This window comes from Anomaloglossus baeobatrachus, chromosome 9 (assembly GCF_048569485.1).
Source record: "Anomaloglossus baeobatrachus isolate aAnoBae1 chromosome 9, aAnoBae1.hap1, whole genome shotgun sequence".
Taxonomy (NCBI): Eukaryota; Metazoa; Chordata; class Amphibia; order Anura; family Aromobatidae; genus Anomaloglossus; species Anomaloglossus baeobatrachus.
In genome coordinates this window covers 35896817-35923781 of record NC_134361.1, presented here as the reverse complement: position 1 = coordinate 35923781, position 26965 = coordinate 35896817, and the positions used below count along the sequence as shown (strand labels likewise).

Here is a 26965-nt window from a genome sequence, read left to right as displayed (position 1 = left end):
CCACGACTGGCAGCTGCATCGGAGTTTCCACCTTTGATCTGCTGTCCGCTGGTTTGCCCATCACGAAGGCATCCACGTTCTCTCGATATGTTTTGCGGAGAGGCAGCCGACAGTATGTAGCCAGAGGTTTCTTTTCTGCAGGCGATGAGTGGTCCAGGGAACCGTTCATCTGCCCCGTGGGTGTGGTGGTAGTGGCTGGCGTAGGGTTAACTATCGTCTTGATAACAGTGCTGGCAGGAGTTGTCGGAGGAGCCGGTGGCTGTGGAGGTGGCGGCGGGTTTTGGTGAATCGGGTCCAAAGCTGTATTGTGGATAACTTTGCTTAACCCGGCCTCTTGCTTAATTTTCAGCTTTAGCCCAATGCGACTACGCGCCTCGTACGTCTTGATTGGAGGTTTGCTGCGGGAAGGGAGTGCATCGTCATCTGCATCAAGTGAGGGGGAGGCTTTGGCCCAAGTCACGGAGGGTGATCCCCCACTACTGTGCTTGATCACCAATTTGGTAGGGTGTATCGGTGTGGAGGTCTGTACTGCAGCCGGCTTCAAGATCTCTGGAACAGGAGCAGGACAAGGGGAAGACGACATTGAGGCCACAGGGGGAACCAGGTTTTGAGGACGTGACGAGGAGGACGATACGTATTCATCTGTAGAACAAGAGTGTAAACAGAAAAGAAAGGTTAAAAACAAAAACACCATGCAATTGCAAGAAAATGTAAAAAAAATGGCTATGTCCTTCCAAAAATAGTGACCCAGGTTGTCTCTGGTATAACAGATCAGCTCCATCCAATTCAAAGGAGCAATTTTTGCGCCGGAAACGCGTCAGGGCTACCTATGACTTGGATTAGCTTATGTGGAAATAAAGAATTTTTTTTTTTAACACATTTTTGGATGTGCCGATCCTCTTTTTCCAGAGCTGCAATATTAGACACATCGATGATATACATGGCGCTGTTTTAGGAAGAAAGCAGCCATGTTTTTACTGTACAAACCCCTTTGACAGGTGGTAAATCTTCAAAGTGGTTGATAACTTAGGCCGGTTTGACACATCCGGCATTTCGAGGCTTTGCCGGATCCGGCACACTCCAGTACAGTGTAATACAGTACAATGCTGTCATGTGACCGGAGCTTGCCGCGATGCCATTGTACAGTATTAACACTGACGGATCCGGCGAAATGCCGGATGTGTGAAACGGCCCTTACTGATCGGATGACGAACCGCACATTCATTCATTCTTTTCAGGGCTGCCATAAAAACTCGAGCACAGCCCCAAAAGGAATGAAAGGAGCGGTGAATGACCATGCACAATGCTCAACCAATCTAACAGGCACAAAAGTGCCCCGCTCTGCCGAATGGTGCAGGTCCCAGCGATCAGACCCCCAAAAATCGGCAAGTTATTATCACTTATTCCTTGCATATGTGATCGCTGGACAACCCATTTAAAAGGGGTTGCCCCCTCCTTTTAGATTGATGGCCTATCCTTAGGGGTACTTTGCACGCTGCAACATCGCTACTGCGATATCGTCGGGGTCAAATCGAAAGTGAAACACATCCAGCGCCAGTAACGACGTCGCAACGTGTAAAGCCTAGATGTGCCGACAAACGATCGCAAAAGCGTCGTAAATCGGTGATCTGTGTAGCGTCGGACATTTTCATAATGTTGCACCAATAGGAGATACGATGTTGTTCCTCGTTCCTGAGGCAGCGCACATCGCTGTGTGTGAAGCCGCAGGAGTGAGGAACATCTCCTTACCTGCGTCCACCGGCTATGCGGAAGAAGGAGGTGGGCGGGATGTTTATGTCCCGCTCATCTCCGCCCCTCCGCTTCTATTGGCCGCCTGCCGTGTGACGTCGCTGTGACGCTGCATGACCCGCCCCCTTTGGAAGGAGGCGGGTCGCCGGCCAGAGCGACGTCGCAGGGCAGGTAAGTGCGTGTGAAGCTGCCGTAGCGATAATGTTCGCTTCGGCAGCTATCACAAGATATCGCATGTGTGACGGGGCGGGGACTATCGCGCTCGGCATCGCAAGCATCGGCTAGCAATGTCGCAGCGTGCAAAGTACCCCTTAGGATAGGCCATCAATGTCTGATCGGCCGGCGTCCGACAATCTGTATCTCTGCCAATTAGCCATTCTCGGTCCCGGCGGTAGCCAGAAATGCTCAGTTCTGGAGCTGCCCTGTCTTCTGATAGCGGCCGGGCTCAGGTACTGCACATCCGCTTCCGATTAAGATGACTAGGAAGAGGATGTGCAGTACCCGGCCGCTATCAGAAGACGGAGCAGCTAAGGAACTGGGCATTTCTGGCTGCTGCCGCCGGTGGCACAGAGAACAGCTGACTGGCGGGGGTGCGGAGTGTCAGACCCCGGCCGATCAGACATTGATGACCTATCCTAAGGAAAGGCCATCAATCTAAAAGCAGGGGACAACCTCTTTAATGAAAACACTACTTCATTTGATTACAGTAGCCAGTGTACGGCAAGTACCTGGTCGTTCCTTTGCAAATTGCCGGTCCGTAGACAAGGCCACTTTCTCCTCCTGGATAAACATTCTGTCAATCATTACCATTTCTGCGGAAGGACTCACTCTCTGCAGAAGAAAGAACACAAATGTCAGATCAAACCACAAGCACGGAAACATGTAATATATTACCTTGATACTTAGATATCTAACCATCCTGTATAGCACACCCTCTCCTACCGATATCAGCGTGATGCCAGGCAGGCTAATGACGTCCAGCATGCAATTAGCTGCTGCTTTACAAGGGTTTGTGGGGTAAGAAGGGAATTTTGTTTACTTACCGTAAATTCCTTTTCTTCTAGCTCCTATTGGGAGACCCAGACAATTGGGTGTATAGCTTCTGCCTCTGGAGGCCACACAAAGTAATTACACTTTAAAAAGTGTAACCCCTCCCCTCTGCTATACACCCTCCCGTGCATCACGGGCCCCTCAGTTTTGGTGCCAAAGCAGGAAGGAGGAACTTATAAATTGGTCTAAGGTAAATTCAATCCGAAGGATGTTCGGAGAACTGAACCATTAACCAAGAAAACAATTGAACATGAACAACATGTGTACACAAAAGAACAACAGCCCGAAGGGAACAGGGGCGGGTGCTGGGTCTCCCAATAGGAGCTAGAAGAAAAGGAATTTACGGTAAGTAAACAAAATTCCCTTCTTCTTTGTCGCTCCATTGGGAGACCCAGACAATTGGGATGTCCAAAAGCAGTCCCTGGGTGGGTAACAGAATACCTCGATAAAAAGAGCCGGAACCGGCCCCCTCTTACAGGTGGGCAATTGCCGCCTGAAGGACTCGCCTACCTAGGCTAGCCTCTGCCGAAGCATAGGCATGCACCTGATAGTGTTTTGTGAAGGTGTGCAGACTCGACCAGGTAGCCGCCTGACACACCTGCTGAGCCGTAGCCTGGTGCCGCAAAGCCCAGGACGCGCCTACGGCCCTGGTAGAATGGGCTTTAAGCCCTGAAGGAATCTGAAGCCCCGATGAACGGTAGGCTTCAAGAATCGGTTCCTTGATCCACCTAGCCAAGGTTGACTTGGAAGCCTGAGACCCCTTACGCTGGCCAGCGACAAGGACAAAGAGCGCATCCGAACGGCGCAGGGGCGCTGTGCGAGAAATGTAGATTCTGAGTGCTCTCACGAGGTCTAACAAGTGCAAATCCTTTTCACATTGGTGAACTGGATGAGGGCAAAAAGAAGGCAAGGAGATATCCTGATTGAGATGAAAAGGGGATACCACCTTGGGGAGAAATTCCGGGACCGGACGCAGGACCACCTTATCCTGGTGAAAGACCAGGAAGGGGACTTTGCATGACAGCGCTGCTAGCTCAGACACTCTCCTAAGTGAAGTGACTGCCACTAGGAAGGCCACTTTCTGTGAAAGGCGAGATAGAGAGATCTCCCGCATCGGCTCGAAAGGTGGCTTCTGGAGAGCCGTCAGCACCTTGTTAAGATCCCAGGGTTCTAGCGGACGCTTGTAAGGTGGGACTATGTGGCAAACTCCCTGCAGGAACGTGCGGACCTGCGAGAGTCTGGCTAGACGCTTTTGAAAAAACACTGAAAGCGCCGACACTTGTCCCTTGAGAGAGGCGAGAGACAAACCCTTTTCCAATCCTGATTGAAGAAAGGAAAGAAAAATGGGCAATGCAAACGGCCAGGGAGCAAAACCCCTATCCGAGCACCAGGCTAAAAAGATCTTCCAAGTCCTGTGGTAGATCTTGGCGGACGTTGATTTCCTGGCCTGTCTCATGGTGGCAATGACATCTTGAGATAACCCTGATGACGCTAGGAGCCAAGACTCAATGGCCACACAGTCAGGTTGAGGGCCGCAGAATTCAGATGGAAAAATGGCCCTTGAGACAGCAAGTCTGGTCGGTCTGGGAGTGCCCATGGTTGCCCCACCGTGAGGTGCCACAGATCCGGGTACCACAACCTCCTCGGCCAGTCTGGAGCGACGAGGATGGCGCGGCTGCAGTCGGACCTGATCTTGCGCAACACTCTGGGAAGTAGTGCCAGAGGGGGAAATACATAAGGTAGTCGAAACTGCGACCAGTCCTGAACTAACGCATCTGCCGCCGGCGCCCTGTGATCCTGAGACCGTGCCATGAATGCCGGGACTTTGTTGTTGTGCCGAGACGCCATTAGATCGACGTCCGGCGTTCCCCAGCGGCAACAGATCTCTTGACACACGTCCGGGTGAAGAGACCATTCCCCTGCGTCCATGCCCTGGCGACTGAGAAAGTCTGCTTCCCAGTTTTCTACGCCCGGGATGTGAACTGCGGAGATGGTGGAGGCTGTGGCTTCCGCCCACAGCAGAATCCTCCGAACTTCCTGGAATGCTTGACGACTGCGTGTGCCGCCCTGGTGGTTGATGTATGCGACCGCCGTGGCGTTGTCTGACTGTATTCGGATCTGTCTGCCCTCCAGCCACCGCTGGAACGCCTGTAGGGCTAGATACACTGCCCTTATCTCCAGAACATTGATCTGCAGGGAGGACTCCGTCGGAGTCCAGGTTCCCTGAGCCCTGTGGTGGAGGAAGACCGCTCCCCACCCTGACAGGCTCGCGTCTGTCGTGACCACAGCCCAGGATGGGGGCAGGAAGGATTTTCCCTTCGACAAAGAAGTGAGAAGAAGCCACCACTGAAGGGAGGTTTTGGCTGCTCTTGACAGGGAAACGTTCCTGTCGAGGGACGTCGACCTCTTGTCCCATTTGCGGAGAATGTCCCACTGAAGTGGACGCAGATGAAACTGCGCAAAGGGAACTGCTTCCATTGCTGCCACCATCTTCCCTAGGAAGTGCATAAGGCGTCTCAAAGAGTGTGACTGACCCCGAAGAAGAGATTGGATCCCTGTCTGTAGTGAACGCTGTTTGTCCAGCGGAAGCTTCACTATCGCTGACCGAGTATGAAACTCCATCCCGAGGTAAGTCAGGGATTGGGTCGGTGTCAATTTTGACTTTGGGAAATTGATGATCCACCCGAACCTCTGGAGAGTCTCCAGGGCAATGGTCAGGCTGTGCTGGCAAGCCACCCAGGAGGGTGCCTTGACTAGGAGATCGTCTAAGTAAGGGATCACCGAGTGGCCCTGAGAGTGTAGGACCGCCACCACTGTTGCCATGATCTTGGTGAAGACCCGTGGGGCTGTCGCCAAGCCGAAAGGCAGTGCCACGAACTGAAGGTGTTCGTCCCCAATGGCGAAACGCAAGAAGCGTTGATGTTCGGGTGCGATCGGCACATGGAGATAAGCATCCTTGATGTCTATTGATGCTAGGAAGTCTCCTTGTGACATTGAGGCGATGACCGAGCGGAGAGATTCCATCCGAAACCTTCTGGTGCTGACATGCTTGTTGAGCAGTTTGAGGTCTAGAACGGGACGGAAAGATCCGTCCTTTTTTGGCACCACGAACAAGTTGGAGTAGAAGCCGTGACCATGTTCCTGAGGGGGAACGGGAATCACCACTCCTTCTGCCTTCAGAGCATTGACCGCCTGAAAAAGTGCAGCGGCTCGCTCTGGGGGCGGAGATGTTGTGAAGAAACGAGTTGGAGGACGAGAGCTGAACTCTATCCTGTAACCGTGAGACAGAATGTCTCTCACCCATCGGTCTTGGACATGTGGCCACCAGGCGTCGCAAAAGCGGGAGAGCCTGCCACCGACCGAGGATGCGGTTTGGGGAGGCCGAGAGTCATGAAGAGGCCGCCTTGGTGGCGGTGCCTCCGGCGGTCTTTTTAGGCCGTGACTTAGACCGCCATGCAGAAGGGTTCCTCTGGCCCTTCTCCGACCTGTTTGACGTGGAGAAATGTGACTTGGCCGAAGGCCGAAAGGACTGAAACCTCGATTGAAACTTTCGCTGTTGAGGTTTGTTTTGTTTAGACTGGGGTAAGGACGAGTCCTTTCCCTTGGATTGTTTAATAATTTCGTCCAATTGCTCGCCAAACAAACGGTCGCCAGAAAAAGGCAAACCGGTTAAGAATTTCTTGGAGGCAGAGTCTGCCTTCCATTCACGTAGCCACATGGCTCTGCGGACTGCCACCGAATTGGCGGATGCTACCGCTGAACGGCTCACCGAGTCCAGGACGGCGTTCATGGCGTAGGACGAAAAAGCCGACGCCTGAGAAGTCAGAGACACAACCTGCGGAGTAGCGGTGCGTGTGACCGCAGTAATCTCAGACAGACAAGCTGAGATAGCTTGGAGCGCCCATACTGCCGCGAATGCCGGAGCAAAAGATGCTCCTATGGCTTCATAGATGGATTTCATCATGAGCTCTATCTGCCTGTCAGTGGCATCCTTGAGCGATGAGCCATCTGCCACTGAAACCACAGACCTGGCCGCCAGCCTAGAGACTGGAGGATCCACTTTTGGACACTGAGCCCAACCCTTCACTACTTCCGGGGGGAAGGGATAACGTGTGTCATTAAGGCGCTTAGTAAAACGCTTGTCCGGGTATGCTCTGTGCTTCTGGACAGCATCCCTGAAATTAGAGTGATCGAAAAAGGCACTCCGTGTACGTTTGGGAAACCGAAACTGGTGTTTCTCCTGCTGTGAAGCCGCCTCCTCTACAGTTGGAGTTGGAGGAGAAATTTCTAGCACCTGGTTGATGGACGCTATAAGGTCATTTACTATGGCGTCCCCTTCAGGTGTATCTAGATTGAGAACACCGTCAGGGTCTGAGCCCTGAGCTGCGCCTTCCTCTTCATCCTCTAGAGAGTCCTCATACTGAGACCCTGAGCAGCGTGATGAAGTGGAGGAAGGTCCCCAGCGAGCCCGCTTCACCGGTCTGGGACTGCGGTCCGAGTCGGAGTCCTCACCGTGGGACCTATGTGTCACCTCAGGAGCAGATTGCTGCGCCAACTGAGGGGGACCTGGGGACGAAGAACGCACAGTGCCCTGCATCTGTGTTGTTGGTCTGGACTGCAAGGCTTCTAGTATCTTAGCAGACCATTTGTCCATAGACTGAGCCATGGACTGTGAAAGCGACTCAGACAGTTTGTCAGCCAAAACTGCAAACTCTGTCCCTGTCACCTGGACAGTGGGAACCGGTGTCTCTACCTGAGCCGGGGGTCCCACCAGTGCCTGAGGCTCCGGCTGAGTGAGTGTCACAGGGGCCGAGCATTGCACACAATGAGGGTAGGTGGAACCTGCAGGTAGCATAGCCGCACATGAGGTACAGGTTGCAAAAAAGGCCTGTGCCTTGGTACCCTTGCTCTTTGCGGACGACATGTTGTTGTCCTCTAAGGGATCACCGTGATCACTGAGGGATATATAAGCCTCAAGTTAACAGTACAGCCGAACCAGCAAATGTATACACAAAAGATATATATATATACAGTTCGGCACTCTGGGGTGTCCAGCACCGGCAGACCGGTGTGGCTTACCAACCGCTCTGTGTGGCCACCAGATTCCCTGCCCCGGGTCTCCCTCAGCTGCAGCCAGAAGTTCTCCACCGCAGAATGCTGAAAAAATGGCTGACGGCGTTCTCAGAGGAGGAGGGAGGCGTGGGCGTAGTCACAAAAGTGCGGGAATTTGGTGCCCCAGCGAGAGTAGTGAGGGGGGCGGAGGACAGCTTCAACTCCAGCCCTCACTGTCGGCGTCATACCGACCGTCCCGCCCTTTTCCCTGACTGGCAGGCCTGGGGGCGGGAGAATACTATACTAGGCCGCAAAAGCCGGGGACTAAAGTTAAAACCGCGGCCGGCCGGCAGTGCACGGTCGGCGCGGTAGTCCCGGACCCATACCCACGCTGCAGTCGCTGCAGCGTCTGGGCCCAAGGTGCTTTATGCGCCGTCCCAACGGGGACACAGAGTACCTGTGGATGCAGGGCCATGTCCCTGACGATACTCCGTCTCCTGTCCGGCAGATTCCCCCAGGGGCTGCGGAGGGAGACCGGTCCCAGTGTCTGGATGACCGGATAGGATCCCACTTCCCCAGAGCCCCTAAGGGATGGGGAAGGAAAGCGGCATGTGGCTCCAGCCTGTGTACCCGCAATGGGTACCTCAACCTTAACAACACCGCCGACCTGAGTGGGGTGAGAAGGGAGCATGCCGGGGGCCCCGTAGGGGCCCTCTTTTCTTCCATCCGATAAATCAGCAGCTGCTGCTGACTAAAATGGGAGCATGAGTGAATGTGTGCCTCCTTCAACACAAAGCAAAAAACTGAGGGGCCCGTGATGCACGGGAGGGTGTATAGCAGAGGGGAGGGGTTACACTTTTTAAAGTGTAATTACTTTGTGTGGCCTCCAGAGGCAGAAGCTATACACCCAATTGTCTGGGTCTCCCAATGGAGCGACAAAGAAATGTTCTGTGTGGACTGATCTATAAATATGTAGCTTACATTACGGAGTGTAGAAAAGACACGGCATTTCTGGTATGGGTGCATAGTAGGGTCAAGTCCAGTATATATACACAAGGTATAGACTAGGTACTCCAATGAGAGGAAAATAAAAATGACGATTTCTTGATGGTATATTAGCAATCTAAAATATAGAGTGAAAACGTTTCGGTCTCATAGAGACCTTCATCAGTTCACAGCCTGCTGTGAGAAATCTGCATGGAGGGCAGGTGCAGACATGGGCGCCCATTATTTTACTGTAGTGGGCTCCGCATGTGTCTACCTCCACTGGCCCTCTAAGTAGATTACTCACAGCAGTATGTGAACTGATGAAGGTCCGTTAGAGACCGAAACGTTTTCACTCCATATTGTGGATTGCTGATATAGCATCAATAAATCACCATTGTTATTTTCGCTTACTTTCTGGAAGACCTGTGCATAAGGTGTGTGCCTAAATCAATATTCAGAGACAATGTCCCATAGGGTGAGGTACATGACCTAGCTGGGTAAAGTGCGGTCATGTCAGTTGGAGGAGGCAATCAGCAGGTCAGACATATATTGTATTTTCCAGATTATAAGACGCACCCCCCCATCCTCCCTAAACTGGAGGTAAAATGGGGGTGCATCTTACAATCCGGATATGTCTACCGAGGCGGCGGTGGTGCACAGGAGGCAGGGTCAGCGATACTGAGGGCTTGGAGGAGCAGTGGAGCTGCTCAGGAGGGTCACATGACAGGGTGTCTCGGCGGCGGTTGCCATTGATCTGACTAAGCTTCATTGAATCGCCAGCGGGTGACAAGATGGACTTCAAGAAAATGGCCGCGAAGGCGGCTCGTGCGCAGATCGACACGATGGACTTCAAGAAAATAGCCACGGAGTCCTATCTGCGCATGCGCCGCCCCCGCGGCCATTTTCTTGAAGTCCATCTCGAAAACCGCGAGCGATTCAATGGAGCCTGCAGTCAGATCAATGGCACCCATCGTCGAGACACCCCGTCCTGTGACCCTCCTGAATTGCTCCACTGCTGTGACACCCGGTAGCTTGCCGGAAGATCAATGACGCCCACTGCGACACCCCGGAGGCTGCAGTATCACCGACCCACCTGAGCTGCCACACCCCATCCTCTGAGCCCGCAACATCGCTGACTCTGCCTCCTTTGACCTTCATGAGCCGCTTCACCACCACCGCCGCTCCCCCCTGGTGAGCATTAGGATTAAGACGCACTAGGATTGTAAGACGGACCCTCATTTTAACGTTAGAAATGATTTTCTCCTATTTTCCCCCTCTAAATTTGGGGTGCGTCTCATAAAACGGAAAATACGCTAATCTCCAGAACGAACAGTATGACAAACGCCAATCAATGGATTCTCTAAAATATAAGCCGTTGAATCCAGGAGGGAAGAAGTCGCACCTTAGACTCTTCCAAAAGGAGCAAGCGATACTTGTTCAGCATGGCCTGCGTGCGCTTCAGAAGCTGAGTCGATACCGTCTCAAACTCATCGTCCACTGTGGGAAAAGAAGAAGAAGACGACGTGATACATCAGGAGAGATAAGACATGGGTCCTCTGGTCTGAAAGGCTCAGTGTGGATAAATGCATTGATCCTCACAAGACCCTTACCCTTCCTTAGATCGTGCTCGTTGGGCAGCAGACCCTGGTACACGTGGTACGGGAGAAGCCTGTGCAGGGCGTCTTCAAAGGAGTGAAATGAGGACTTGTAATCCGGGTGCAGGACGGAGCCCTGGTGCTTGTGTAACTGTTCCAGGAAACTGGCGAGAGAAATTATATTATTAACGAGCAGTCGGCCATGATATCCCTCTAGTGAAATCTCTCCGCTTTATGGGAATTGATGCGTGTTCCAGCGCGGCCGATCCCCACTGACGTGAAAGAGGTCACCAGACTACCACTTTAAATTTACATATATTATAGTTAAATATATTACACACACACACACACACACACACATCGCATGCAAATTAGCCATGTGAGTGGAGCAGAGCAGGGCGCCAGCGTATCATCCCGTGGCCCAACGTGCAGCAGCGTGATGAGGTCATCACTCTGCGACCTCATCACACTGATGCTGGCAACGCGGAGGTGGTGAGGACACGGCATCAATAGGGAAAAGGTAGGCGCTTTGTGATGTGAGCTGAAGATCGCAGTGGGATGGTCCACAGACCACAGCCCTTGCTTCAGCTAGATGTGTGTCGGAGGGTGCACATCCAGCTGAAATGCATCGTGGTTCAGAGAGGACGCCGCGCGACGTGTGAGCCAAGGAGTGGGAGTAAAAAGTGTTTTGTTGGTTTTTTTTTTTACTTTTTGCGGCAAATATATCAGGAGAGGCCAAGGAAGGGCACATATATACAAAAAAGGAGGACATGTATACCAGGAAGAGGACAAAAACCAGGATGGGGACATATATAACAGAATGTGCCCAATAGGGGGATATATATACACACACCAAGAGGGGCTCAGGATGGGGACATACATGTTGGGTAGAGGACAAAAAACCAGGATGTGGACATGTATACCAGGAGGAGGACATATATACTAGGGAGGAGACAAAAACTAGGGAGGGGACAAAAACCAGGATGGGGACACATATACCAGAATGTGCCCAGGAAAGGAATATACATACCAGGAGGGGCCCAGGATAGGACATATATACCAGGTAGGTCCCATGATGGGGACATAAATACTAGGAAGGGGACAGATATGCTAGGAAGGGGACAATGAACCAGGATGGGGAGATATATACCAGAAGGATATTATACAGAGGGGCAGTGTACTTGAGGGATATTATACAGAGGAGAAGCGTGTGTGGGGACAATATGTGGGAGGGATATTATACAGAGGAGCAGTGTGTGTGTGAGGATATTATACAAAGGAGCAGTGTGTGTGTGTGTGTGTGGACGATTTGTGGGAGGGATATTATACAGAGCAGTATGTGTGGGAGAGATTTCTGGAACAACTTCAAGGGTGCCAACACTTTAGGCCATGAATGTGTGTATGATTTTATTTTTATATTATATATCATATTTTTCGGATTATAAGACGCACTTTACCTCCCAAAAATTTGGGAGGAAAATGAGGGGTGCGTCTTAAAATCCGAATATAGCTTACCGGGAGGTGGAGAATTGGCGGGGTCGGTCTGTGCGGCTCGCCAGGTGCCTGTGGGCGGCTACCTCTCTGTGCCAGCGGTCGGCTGTGTGGACTGTGGTGGCTGTGCTGGCAGTGGAAGCTGCGGTGGCTGTGCAGCGAGTGTCCCAGATGGTCTGTCCGTGGTCCGGGCTTCAAATGATGGCGCTCATAGTCAGCACGTGCGCAGATAGCGCTCTTGAATGAGAGCTCCATCTGCATACGCGCCACTTCTTTGAAGCCCGGCCCGCCGACAGAGCATCTGGGTCACTTGCCGCACCGGCCTGCTCCACCACACAACCACCGCAGCTTCCGCTGCTAGCACAGAACCACCGCTGCTAGAACTGACCCGCCGCCGCTGCCAGCACAGCCTTTGCCTCCTGTGACCCCCGTTTCACCACCGTGGCCGCCCCCCTCCGGTAAAACAACACTGGAGTATAAGATGGACCTCTTTTTTTTAATACCTTTTTTAATGTCTAAGTCTGGGGTGCATCTTATAAAACGAACAATACGGTATATATACTGTACACACACACACACACACCCCACACACACACACACCACACACACCACACACTTACCAGGCTTCCTTGCTTGGCTGTAGTGTTTGAAGTTTCTTCAGAGCTCCAAATTTATCAAACTAAAAATGGAAGGGGTATGTTAACAAGAGGAGATTAAAAAAAATCTTACATATTTACTAATACTAATAGTGCCCCCATTCATATGCATGGCTGCAGTGGGGAAAGACATACTGCAAGACATATAACATGTCTTGCAGCCCCCACTAGAGGAAGCACTGAATGCTAAGCCTGTGTGCAGTAAGCTCCCTCTAGTGAACGCTGCAGGTAAGCACAAGCGTATATCAAACAACTGCCGGCGTTTCCCCTTAGGCTATGTGCGCACGTGTGCTTAATTCATGCAGTTACGCTGCGCTTTGTAGCGCAGCGTAACTGAATGCGTCCTGCGTCCCCTGCACAATCTATGGAGATTGTGCAGGGGCCGTGCGCACGTGGCATATTAGAACGCAGCGCTTCGGCTGCTGCCCGAATCGCTGCGTTCTAAGAAGTGACATGTCACTTCTTCCGTGCGCTTTGCCGGCAGCTCCTGCTCTGTCTATGGCAGGAGCTGCAGGCAGAGCGCACGTTCTCGCCGGCACCATGCGCTTCAGAACGCAGCTGTTCAGCTGCGCTCTGAAGCGCACCTTTTCGGTGCGGTGCAGAGCGCACACGTGCGCACATAGCCTTAAAGTAAGCCCTAGCAGGATTTTTCTGCCTTTTTGGAGTAGGCTTGAAATATAAGCTCTACTCCAAAAATAAGTCCTTGTTGTGTACTCAAACTAACAGTATCCTGAAATAGGGCTTGTGCATCCCTATTTTAGGATACATAACTGTTATTGTGCCCTTGGGTTGCTCTAAGCCACAGCTAATTAAGTGAATGAATAATTTACCCTCTTCCCCACCGATCGCACTGAACCCTGCACCAACACTCTATGCTTGCTGTACCGTATCACTATACCAGGATCGCACCATAAACATATGTGACGCCCTGGGCAAGCCAGGGGTCACAGGTCACAACACCACACGCACCCCACATTCCCTGCAGGTACACACTAGGTCAAAACACAAATCCTTGTTGCCTTCCTCCAGGGGCTGGTGTCCACACCAGGAGGTGGTCCAGGCGGTTGGCTCCACCCACCGAGGAGTTCACAGCCCTGGAGGCGGGAAAACCAGGCAGATTAGGTTTGGAGTTTGAAGTGTGAGGAGTAAACAGTGAAGGAGAAGGAGGAAAGTAGGAGTAGTGACAGAGAAAAGTGACAGAAGGAAGCCTGAAGTTAGTCCGGGTGTGTGCCCCGGACTGAGACAGCAAGGTTGGCAGACGGCGGTGACCGTCTGCAGGCGGGACTGATTGGAGGTTGCGAAAGGACCGTGGACGGGTGGTGACCCGGCGGTACCGGAGCGGTATACGAAGATTAGTCAGCACCAGGGCAGGGGCCTTTCGGATCCCGGCAAGGCTAGGAGTCGCCATAATTTGCCAAATCCGTCAGTGAAGGGCCAGCGCCTGCGGGCAAGAGTGGAGCTCCTCCGGCTCATATCCAAGCTGGGGAGCGGGTTACCGGTGGGAACCCATCGCTACCAAACAACAACACATAGGTGCAGGGAAGAGACCGTCACCGTCAACTGCAGGGGATATCAGCAACGCAACCGTCTGAGAGACCCGTCCAACCAGCCGTTTGTTTACCGAGAACTGTGTCGTGTTTACTGGCTGAGTGAGTACCTCCGTGCCGTGCGGCACAGAGCTGCCCCTGCGCCCCTGCACCTCCACAGGCCCCCTACCCGCCTGCCCACCATCCCAACCCCATCACTGGGCCCCGGGATCACCAACCACTACCCACGGAGGGGCAACGCAACAACTGGCTGCTCCACACCATCACTCCCGGGATCCCCAGCCAGAGCAGCGGTGGTGTACACTCAATCACCACAACCGTGGGTGGCGTCACGGACAATAAACAATCCCCACACCCAAAAACCCCCTTTCACTCACGGGCGAGGAGCGCCGCTAGAGTCCCCGGGATCCGGCTCATCGCTAGAGCCACCGAGCAGCAGCAGGCCGCGGCAGCCGGACCCGAGCAGTGGGAGAGCACGGCGTCCCGCACTCCGCCCGCGACAACTTGGCGTCACGAACAGGATCTTACCGCTCTGCCGTCTGGTAGAGGTGCGCCTTGTTACCGCCGGAGGTGTCCGGCCGAAAAATTTCAGAAGCCGCCATCTTGGGCGCGAAGAGTTCCCGCTCGAGCATCTTCTCGAGTAGCAGAGGCGCGAAGGCCAAAACCCCGCCCCGATAGAGGAGGGGCCGGAAAGAAGCTAAGGGGGACGCGATGGCGGCTGGCTGCATGTGAACGCAGGTATAAAAGCAGGGACGCCAGGACTCTGCAGTCACCCTGTTCCTGGAAGAAGTCGCCAGCAGCATGTGGATGCCGTCCCGAAGCACCGTAGCCCCCGCGCCGGGAACCGCGGCGTGGGTGGAGATCCGGACCGCGCAGCTCTATCAAAGGCTGCAGGTCAAAATGCAGCTCCTCATGGAGGAGTAGGAGGCCGACATGGCGGACGTGATAGCGACCGTGTGGAGACGCGAGGAGGAAGCTGAGGAAGGGAGGGTGAGTGACCCACGCCCCGATGCCCTTGAAGGGCCGGTCATCGCGGCTGCGGGACCCGGTCCAAGCCCTCTCGCCCTGTTACCTCCCTCGCCACCCGTCTCGGAAGCTGTGACCCCGCCACTAGGCCCGCTGCCACCGCAACCGGTAGCGATACCCAGCATGCCCGCCCCGGCGGGCCGACCTGTAGCCGGAGCCCGTAGCAAGTCGGAGGTGCTGCCATGGAAGGCCCCGAAGTCTGCACCGGAGGCAGCCCCTGAGAAGTCCCCCGAGCCGGAGCTGATGACCCGTTCCGAGCCGGAGGCCCAGTTGCGGAAAAGCCCCTGTGCCCATCCCCCACACCTCGGCTGAGGTAGCGCCGGGTTGTCACTGCAAGGCGGCGCCCAAGGCCAAGATGCTGCGGGACCTGCCGCCCAGATCCCTGACAGTGGGCAGCGTCCAGAATGTCCCGCGGGGCCCGACCCGTGCGCCGGAGCTCGCAGCAGCACCGTATTGGGACAGGGAGCCGGTACCGCTGGGTCCGGAGATCGGTGAAAGGGAGAAGAAGAAAGCAGAATTGGTGGCACGTGCAATCCGGGAGAAGGAGAACCTCCGCCAGGCGATGTTCCGTGTCCGGGGCCCGCTGTATGAAGGACAGGTGAGGCGGTTTGATGTCCGCCGGGGCTATGGGTTTATCTACGAACCGGGCCTGGAGGTCGAAGTGTTTATAGCCCGGCGGGACGTGAATGCCCACCTGCCCGAGGAGCACCCCGGCCGTAACTTGATGCCGGGTGACATCATGCAGTATACCCGGCACTGTGGAGAGAGGGGGTGGTTCGCCCTAGATGCGAAACTGAGGGGCAGCCAGGAGAGCCGAGTGAGTTCTGCACCCCCTCCCTCAGATGAAGCTGAATACTCAGAGTAATGGCAGCGGAGCACCGTTGCACCGTCCCCGTTGGGACCACCACTGTGTTTCTTTGAAAAAGTTTAAAAGTTTAAAAATGATGATAAGCAAGATGAGTACCGTGAAAGTCACCTGATTGTCCTACCGTGATTGAGAGAACCGGCCGTTGCCGTGGGGATCGTTTAAAAAGTTGCATAAGGGACTCCTTATGGACAAGCCCGTGAACTTGCTGGGCAACCACAAACGTTAGTGGGATGTAAATAAAAATCTGTTTGTTGCAGCTACCGTTACCGCCTCCGGAGAGGCAGGTTGGAGGGAGGGCCCGCAGTAGAGCCGGCTGGGGCCCAGCCACCACAGGAACCGGGTGGCTACCCTCTGGAGGGGAAGGACAGATCCCGCTCGGGTAACTTGTGCTGGACTAGGGTCAAGGGGTGCTGCCTGGGTTTTAGGGGCAGCATCAGGGCCAGGTTACTTGGGTGGGAGAGAGCGGCAGCCGCAACCGTTTGTTACCGTAACGGTTAAGAAATGTGCCTCCCGATGTGGGATGTCATCATAAATTGTAAATATGTTACAGTTTTCTACTTTTTTTTTCAGAAAAACAAAAAGGAAAATAAAACCGGTGTTGGACGGGCAGCCCGAGGACGGTCTGCGTTTTGCTAAGGGGGAATGTGACGCCCTGGGCAAGCCAGGGGTTACAGGTCACAACACCACACGCACCCCACATTCCCTGCAGGTACACACTAGGTCAAAACACAAATCCTTGTTGCCTTCCTCCAGGGGCTGGTGTCCACACCAGGGGGTGGGCCAGGCAGTTGGCTCCACCCACCGAGGAGTTCACAGCCCTGGAGGCGGGAAAACCAGGCAGATTAGGTTTGGAGTTTGAAGTGTGAGGAGTAAACAGTGAAGGAGAAGGAGGAAAGTAGGAGTAGTGACAGAGAAAAGTGACAGAAGGAAGCCTGAAGTTAGTCCGGGTGTGTGCCCCGGACTGAGACAGCAAGGTTGGCAGACGGGGGTGACAGTCTGCAGGCGAGACTGATTGGAGGTTGCTGAAAGGACCGTGGACGGGTGGTGACCCGGCGGTACCGGAGCGGTATACGAAGATTAGTCAGCACCAGGGCAGGGGCCTTTCGGATCCCGGCAAGGCTAGGAGTCGCCATAATTTGCCAAATCCGTCAGTGAAGGGGACGACTGTCTCCCAACAACCAAGTCCCGATTGAAGGCAACAATCCGACCGTTAAGGGGAGACACCGCCACCGCCAAGGCACCAGTTTCCCAGGGCCAGCGCCTGCGGGCAAGAGTGGAGCTCCTCCGGCTCATATCCAAGCTGGGGAGCGGATTACCGGTGGGAACCCATCGCTACCAAACAACAACACATAGGTGCAGGGAAGAGACCGTCACCGTCAACTGCAGGGGATATCAGCAACGCAACCGTCTGAGGGACCCGTCCAACCAGCCGTTTGTTTACCGAGAACTGTGTCGTGTTTACTGGCTGAGTGAGTACCTCCGTGCCGTGCGGCACAGCGCTGCCCCTGCACCTCCACAGGCCCCCTACCCGCCTGCCCACCATCCCAACCCCATCACTGGGCCCCGGGATCACCAACCCCTACCCACGGAGGGGCAACACAACAACTGGCTGCTCCACACCATCACTCCCGGGATCCCCAGCCAGAGCAGCGGTGGTGTACACTCAATCACCACAACCGTGGGTGGCGTCACGGACAATAAACAATCCCCACACCCAAAAACCCCCTTTCACTCACAGGCGAGGAGCGCCGCTAGAGTCCCCGGGATCCGGCCCATCGCTCGAGCCACCGAGCAGCAGCAGGCCGCGGCAGCCGGACCCGAGCAGTGGGAGAGCGCGGCGTCCCCTCCTCCGCCCGCGACACATAGACATACACATTGTGACTGTCAGATCAAGAGTGCCGGCTAATTAAGTGAATGAATATTCACCCTCTTCCCCACCCAGAATCCTGCCCACCACTCTGAACCCTGCACTCTATGCCTGCTGTACTGTTTCACTGTATAAGGATCGCATTGCAATCCCCCTCGGTATCTCTCCTGAGCGGACAGTGACAGCTGCACAGACATACACGCTGTCACTCTCATATCACTGCGGTGAGCAAGTGCACAGCTAATTAGGAGAATGAATATTCACCCTCCTCACCTGTAATCTTACCCACCGCTCTCTGCAATCTGCCTGCTGACTAGCCGGTACTGTCAGCCCGAGGATGGCATCACAATCATCGGTGACTCTCCTCAGCTGAGAGTGACAATGTTTTATGGCTATCCAACAGTCACTCTCAGCTCAAAAGAGATACCGAGGACGATTGCAATGCGATCCTTATACAATGAAACAGTACAGCAGGCTTAGAGTGTCGGTGCAGGGTTCGGAGCGGCGGGTAGGATTCTGGGTGGGGAAGAGGGTGAATATTCATTCACTTAATTAGCTGCCACTCCTGATCTGACAGTCACAATGTGTATGTCTATGCAGCTGTCACTCTTCGCTCAGGACAGATACCGTGAATTATGGCGTGATTCTCGGACACTAATACAGCAGGCAAATATAAAGACACCCCCCCCTCCCCCGAAAATAAGCTCTAGCGCATTTTTCAAAGCAGAAAAGAATATAAGCCTCTGTCTTATTCTCAGGGACACACTGTATTTCTAGGTAAAGGGTTAGGAGATGTGGGATAAAAATTATACAGAGCTTCAGGCAACTTTAAAAGTTATGTTCTTAACTGAATCTTGATATATTAGGAGATTCTCTGTAAGCGCAGACCCATTTACCTGAGGCGGAGCCTGGGCGGAGGGGACAATCTGCTGGATTCCCTTTCCAACCATTTGGATCTGCAGGGAGCTCTTTCCTAGGGTGATATTAGGCACAGAACTGATGACACCAGTTTTACCCTAGAGGAAAAATAAGAAAAAAATAGAGTTAAGGAAATTTTGAAAATAGATGGAGCAGAGCTCAGATATCCCCCGGCCTCAAGTATGAAGCGGTGCATAATAATGCGGAATATCCTGCCATATAGTGTCATTTCACTGCACTGTATATGGATACGGTGGATACAGTACACAGACGGCGCAGATACACGTCACTACACTGTATACAGACGATGTGGATACACGTCACTACTCTGTATACAGACGGCGCAGATACACGTCACTACACTGTATACAGACGATGTGGATACACGTCACTACACTGTATACAGACGGCGTGGATATACGTCACTACTCTGTATAGACGATGTGGATACACGTCACTACTCTGTATACAGACGATGTGGATACACGTCACTACTCTGTATACAGACGATGTGGATACACGTCACTACTCTGTATACAGACGATGTGGATACACGTCACTACTCTGTATACAGACGATGTGGATACACGTCACTACTCTGTATACAGACGATGTGGATACACGTCACTACTCTGTATACAGACGATGTGGATACACGTCACTACACTGTATACACACGCCGCGGGTACACGTCACTACTCTGTATACAGACGATGTGGATACACGTCACTACTCTGTATACAGACGATGTGGATACACGTCACTACTCTGTATACAGACGGCGCGGATACACGTCACTACTCTGTATACAGACGATGTGGATACACGTCACTACTCTGTATACAGACGATGTGGATACACGTCACTACTCTGTATACAGACGCCGCGGGTACACGTCACTACTCTGTATACAGACGATGTGGATACACGTCACTACTCTGTATACAGACGATGTGGATACACGTCACTACTCTGTATACAGACGATGTGGATACACGTCACTACTCTGTATACAGACGATGTGGATACACGTCACTACTCTGTATACAGACGGCGCGGATACACGTCACTACTCTGTATACAGACAATGTGGATACATGTCACTACTCTGTATACAGACAATGTGGATACACGTCACTACTCTGTATACAGACGGCGCGGATACACATCACTACTCTGTATACAGACGATGTGGATACACGTCACTACTCTGTATACAGACGATGTGGATACACGTCACTACTCTGTATACAGACGATGTGGATACACGTCACTACTCTGTATACAGACGGCGCGGATACACGTCACTACTCTGTATACAGACAATGTGGATACACGTCACTACTCTGTATACAGACAATGTGGATACACGTCACTACTCTGTATACAGACAATGTGGATACACGTCACTACTCTGTATACAGACAATGTGGATACACGTCACTACTCTGTATACAGACAATGTGGATACACGTCACTACTCTGTATACAGACAATGTGGATACACGTCACTACTCTGTATACAGACGGCGCGGATACACGTCACTACTCTGTATACAATGTGGATACACGTCACTACTCTGTATACAGACGGAGCGGATACACGTCACTACTCTGTATACAGACGATGTGGATACACGTCACTACGCTGTATTCAGATGCTGCAGATACACATTACTACACTGTATACAGAGGATGTGAATACATGACGCAGGCGTTTTATAGCACGTGGATATGTTGTATTATACTGAATACAGAGGTGTACAAAATTCTCAACTGATGTTACAGACGGGGAAAACGAAAACCTTTACTACTTCTTTTCTGCCACCAGGGGTCAGCAGGGAGCTAAATAAACTGCAGCTCCTCGATAATGAGATAATAAATTAGATTAGATCAGATTCTTATCATTCTATCACTTAGACTTCTTACCGGCGTCTGCACAGGAACTGCACCGACAGGTTTCCCTTGTCCCCCGGGGGTTTTCACGCCAGCGCTGGAGTAAACATTGGAGTCTTGGGTTCCAGGAGCTGCTGTGCCTGTGAGCCATGGAGTCCGAGAGAGACTGGTATTAGCAGAGGCGCGGTGCAAAATCATAAAATGCAACAATTCTATGGCAAGTCTGATGCTTGAGGACAGAGTTGGAGCGAATCGATTGGTAGGATGCCGTCCACTTCGGTAAGTCCTGAGAACTGCCCCTTACTTGCCAGCGTAGGCAGAGTCGGTTCTCAGGGCTCCAGTCTTGCGATCACAAATTAACAGACGTGGCCGATGTAGGAGATAGTGACGGGTCCAGAACAAGTTAAAGGGTTTGTGTCAATATTTAGTTTTCAGAGCACAGGGCTCCTCTGCGTCCCAATGTGGAGGGGGGGAAAGGTGCACTCCGGATTGATTGACAGTTTGGAGCAACTTCATTGTCACTCTGCTGGTCCAAACTGGGTGCCCTCCGATGCTGTTATGCGAGACAGCTTTGACTCCGCAGCATCGGAGGTGGATACTTCAAGCTTCAGAGCAGCACTTAAAAGCTCTATAAAAGAGCCAGTAGGCAGACCTCTGTAGTCTATCTAGGTAACGAGTAGTAAATTAGTGAATTGAAAAATCACTTTGCACTTAAATTACAAATTTGGAAAAATAAAGAAAAAACCCTTAAACTTTTGGATATCTCCCTGATCCCAGCGGTCATGCACTATTACAGCGGTACTGCCGCTTTTATACACGCGGTCCTCACCAGACGTCTTCACTAAAACAGATGCCGCTTGCTGTTGTATTAGTGTTGATAGCTGAGCCGCCTGCGGGACGCTCGCACCTTGCACCTTCGTCAGGTCGCTGTGCACCACTTGGGTAGGCTGGACCAATACTTGACCGGGGGAGTGACAGTGCAGGGGCGCTTGTGCTGGCACCGGCTGCCCCTGACTACTGATCAACAGTGAAGGCGTCTGACCAGTGAACGGCGTGCCAAGGCCTGGCACGGCCTGTACTCCACCTTGCTGCTGCTGCTGGGCCGGCAACATTAAGCCCTGTTGCATCTGCAGGACAAGAGAGGTATAGTTATATCTTGGAAGGCAAATAATCTAAAATATTATGTTGGGTTGTTCCTCTGTTGTTCTTCCTGGAAATGTTTGAATGGGTGCCACCCGTTCCCTTGTCATAGCCTCGACGTTCCCCAATCAGTGCGAGTAAATGGATAAACCCTCTGGATAAGGCTGCCACTTAAGAGCTCATTTCCAAGAGGAACAAGAGAGGAAGGGTAAGAATTCACTTACCTGTTGGTATCGCTCCAAAAGCTGTTTCTGCTGGGGCAGAGCATTGGACAACGTCAAAGCCTGGAACTGGCCGGGGGTCATCTGGAAGGTACGCTGCTGCTCAGGGGTCAGGTGGATGGGCTGCCCGGGGGTCTGGCCTTTAATAGGGGTCTGGGTCTGGAACTGCACTGGAAATGTATGCGTCTGGGACTCTGAATTGGGTGGAGTGGCCTGCAGGGAGACGGGGACCCCCGCCCGGAGCTCAGGCTGGGTCGCCCCCAGCTGCACCTGAAGCTGAACGTGCTGCTGAGGGGACGACAGCGTTTGCGGGATGTCACTGGCCATCGGCTGGTGAGGCGGAAAAGGCGTCTGTACCTGAGGCTGAGAAGGAGGACGCAGGGGGTGCTGGGAAGAACCGTGAGGAGAAGAGGAGATTTGGTTCTGGATGACAAACAGGTTTTGCATCTGAGGAGTACAAGAGCGGGAGAGGGGCTCCGACGGGGGCCGGGGGACACTCTGAGGTTGGGATGGAGGCCTGGAGTGCGGGCGTGACGGCGGCCGGGATGGAGGGCGCGACTGGTGGGGGGACTGCATTTGTGAGTGGTGGGCAGCGGAGGCCTGCAGCTGAGGGCTGGGAGGGTGAGGTAGTGTATGGGAGGGCGAGGCTCCGGGGAGCTTCTGTTGTCCGGCTGGAATCTACAGAAGAAAAAGGAGAAGATTACACAATGACCAACACGAGCAGGAACAGCGCGCTTCATACTCTCCCCCCAAAATATCTGCAGGAGGCTACATAGGTATAAACGTATAGGATCAGTCACTCCGATGGCCAGAAACTGCTTACAATATCCACTGTTACAATGAAGATCCTTGGCTTTTCCCCAGCCTCACGTGGCTGATAACAGGGAAAAACAGATGGTATATAAAAGGATATGGACACCTTCAGGGGTATTTCTTCTTACTTGAGCGTATTTACATCATATTTGTAATAGGGTTTTATTAAAAATGTTGTACTGTTTGACTTCTACAGCCTCTATGTATCACTGTACATAGCCTGCAGGATGAGCCATGCCCTCTACCGACTACAGCTTTGTTTAAAAAAAAAAATTTTTTTTAATTTTTTTTTCAGATATTTTATTGTTTTTTCATATATAATAAAATATGAAAAATGTATAAATATATTAAAAAAGTTTTCAACCATTATATATATATTTATTATATATATATATACACATACACACACATCTGATATATAAAGCTGAATGTGTGTGTGTGTGTGTATGTCCGGGATTAGCATCCGCACCGTCACAGCTACAGCCACAAAATTTTGCACACTCACACTTCTGGACCCCGAGAGCATCATAGGCTATGTTTTGAGGGGAAATTTTAACCCCGCGCTTTACAGTTATTCGCCAAAAAACCTGCCTCCATTAAAGTGAATGGAGCTGGGAGCCACAGTTCAGCCAGAACTTCAGAAGAATGCGCATATTTATATATATACATATACACACACAATATATATATATATATATATATATATATATACACATATACAAACACATCTATATACATACACACACGTATATATATATTATATACACACACGCACACACGTATATATATGTATATATACAAAAGTTATATATAATTGAGTATATATAATTTTATACACAAGGTGGTCCAAAAGTAGGTGGACAGTATGTGTAATAGGGTTATCAGACACAGTGTAAAGTGAAACTGACTCAGTTGCCCTTAGCAACCAATCAGATTCCACTTTTCATTCTTCATAGACTCTTTGGAAAATGAAAGGTTGAATTTGATTGGTTGCTAAGGGCAACTGAGTCAGTTTCACTTTACACCATGTTTGATAACCCTATTACACATACTGTCCACCTACTTTTGGACCACCCTGTATATATTTATTTATATATTTTTCATATATATATTATATATATTATATATGAAAAAACAAAATATATGAAAAAAAGTAATATTTTTTTCATATATTTTATGGTTTTATCATATATTATATAAAATAAAAGAAAAATGTATAAACCTATACAAAAAAAAATTCCTACATAAATATGTATGAAATTTTTTTTGTATATATTATTGAATATATTTACTCGCTGACCGATTCCTAGTTTATTCAATCTGCAGCCAGATAAGTGCAAATCAAAGGCTATAGAAAGCAAACGGTGCAAAATTTTTAACGAAGCCCAATGGCAAAAATGGATTTTAGCCCAAAATACATGCAATTAAGTATAAAAAAATAAAAAATAAAAAAAATGCCCCTGGAGGTGTCTATATGCTATACCTGGTTGATAACAGTAGATAATAGCGTGTAAGCACTTCTAAGGCTACAGCCTGTCTGTATGGAGGAGTGGGTGACTTATTGCGTCCCCCACAATATTACACCCAACCGCCCTCCCACCCCCACACACACACGGCAGATCAGGACACACAAAACACAGGAAGAGTCAGCGACTGACAAGAACAGGAAGGCAGAGTGTGCGAGGAGAGGCGAGAGGAGGGTGAAATCAACCGGAGAACAGCAGCAGCGTTTAGGGGGAAGAAATTAGTAACGGTACAAAAAAATCATGTGCAAGCAGGAGCCACCAGAAGAGGAGGAAGAAAGACCCCAAATGCCAGCCGCAGTACCAGGGGTGGGCGTCCGCGCCGCTCTACATGTGCCGCTCATCAATGATTGCTGACTTTCCATGGCCGGTAACAGGGACGGGTTCTTAAAATCTTTTTAAAAAGTTGGGTGACGACAAATATGACTTCTACTACTTAAAAAACAACAAAAAAACGTTTTCTGGTTTCAAAAAATCCCTGAAAACTAGAATATAAAAACTACAATTTGTTCTTCACTCCCCTCCCCAGGTTCAGCGAAGTCTCCCTGGTTGCTCAGTGGTGAGTTGTTGTCTGCAGTGCTGACACCAGGATGACAGAGCTGCAGCCAATCAATGAATTCAGTGAGGCGCTGATTGACTGCAGCGTTGACAATAAGACTCTGGGAGCTGCGGAGGAGACTCAGTGCTGGACCTAGGGAGGGGGAGTGAAGCACAGCTGTGTTTTTTTTATTTCTGTATTTTGTTTTACACCGCATCTTGAGACAGGGGTTTTCTGAAACCTTTAAAGGTGCCCATAGAGGTAAAATAACTGCAAATGATGCATAAATTCGGTTATGGGGATGTTACACTTCTTGTGGGGACCCAGAAATGTTCTCTAGGAAGGGGGGAAATGAAAATGAGGTCTTCTCTGGAAGAAAAACCCATCCTATAAGCAATGTCTGACCTATAAAAAAGGCCTGAACATTGACTAGGGGCAGACGGAGCTTGACAATGCCAAAAAGAGGGTTCCAAGTCCCTTTAATAGCGGCCATTGATATGTTTGGGGGCAATCAGCAATCATTGAGCAATTGCAATCTCCATGATGCCCAATATCGACAGTCTGGACGTCATTATTGGCTGCGGAAGTGGCACAGAAAAAGTGAAGTAAAAGGAGAATTTGCCACCACAGGTTACGGGAAAGAAAATTAGAAGGGGTGGGGGGGTAAGCCAGAAAAAAAAAAAAGGATTAAGGTGAAAGCAGACTGAATTTAGGGGTAGTGGCTACCTGGCAGGACATAGCCTGCTGAGACTGGCCGGTGGGGAAATGAGGTAAGTGTCCTTTGGATTCCGGTGTCGTGGCATGGTTCTGGGCCAGGTCACGGTTGGGTTGGGCTGTGGAGCCGGCGCTGCTGCTCACTATGACGGAGGCGGGCACGCTACTGCTGCTGGAGGTACTGCTGCTCATAGTGCTGCCAGAGGCGGCTATGCTGTAGACTGGCATAGACAGCTGTGGGGCGGCAGAGGTTTGCACCAGGCTGCTTTCCTGCTGTGGTTTCAGCGTCACTTCATAATATTGCTGCTGTTGCTGTTCCTTCTGTAATGGCCAACATTGGCAACCGTCACTCACACAGAACGTCATTGTCATCACGGTTTGATTTTTTGTTTTTTTTGTACCATAACTGGAGGCAGTAAGGCCGCATTCACACTGCGTTCCTCTCCCCGTTCAGTCTTCTATTTGAACCTTCCACAAAACCGGTTTCGGACGCATGCGCCGACGGGGCCACTGAGTATAATGGTGGAAACGGAGTCACTGTGTGCTCTGTCGTGCACCATTTTCGGGAGTATACACTTACTGGATAAGGACACCCAGACGCAGTAGACTGCATCTGGGTGTCCTCCTCTAGTAGGCGAAGACTCAAGAAAACGGCGCAAGACAGAGCACACGGTGACTCCATCCGCACCATTATAGTCAATGGCCTCGTTGGCGCATGCATCCGAAATCTGTTTTGCGGGGGGTTTGGACAGAAGCTCGACAGGACCATTGAACGGGGAGAAGAAAGCAGTGTGAAAACCTCTACTATAAGGCTACGTGTCCACAATCGGGACCTGCTGCGTCCTTGACCTGCGGGACCGCAGCTGCTCGTGCCCACAATCCGAGCTCGGGCAGTTGCAGTCTCTCTCTTTTCTCCCTGCGGAAAGTCGCACCACAGGTTTCAGTTTTCACTGCAGGCCGTACACACACAGCCGGCACGGGATTTCTAGAAATCCCATCCACTGTGCTAGTACTGTACATTGCAGCGTTTTGTACGCAGCTGAAGCATGCTGCGTGCAAAACGCTGTGAACCCTGATCGTGGACACGTACCTTGAGAGTCTATCACCAGTTATAATCATTTACCATTCTCTCCATGTAATATCACATTTGCCCACTAGGGGGCACCACTGAGCAGAGCTAAACTCGGCTGCCCCTCCCCCTACAGAATTTAGGCCAGGAGATTCTCTATGTGTTAGGTTTTGTCCCTTGGATATGGCACAGGTCGGCTGTTGTGGGTCATATCCAAGAGTCATAAAACTTAGCCAATACCTAGA

The 26965-nt window shown here is 51.5% G+C and overlaps 1 protein-coding gene across 1 annotated transcript in view; it reads right to left on the bottom strand.

Annotated features, from left to right (window-relative positions):
* BICRA (BRD4 interacting chromatin remodeling complex associated protein) overlaps nt 1–26965 on the bottom strand; it is a 90855-nt gene that overhangs the window by 2156 nt on the left and 61734 nt on the right. The window contains 10 exon segments of the mRNA XM_075323537.1: nt 2–642; nt 2478–2580; nt 10241–10335; nt 10449–10597; nt 12545–12603; nt 18785–18904; nt 20736–20842; nt 21532–21829; nt 22067–22741; nt 25664–25972. Of these exon segments, the coding sequence (XP_075179652.1) occupies nt 2–642; nt 2478–2580; nt 10241–10335; nt 10449–10597; nt 12545–12603; nt 18785–18904; nt 20736–20842; nt 21532–21829; nt 22067–22741; nt 25664–25972 (2556 nt within the window).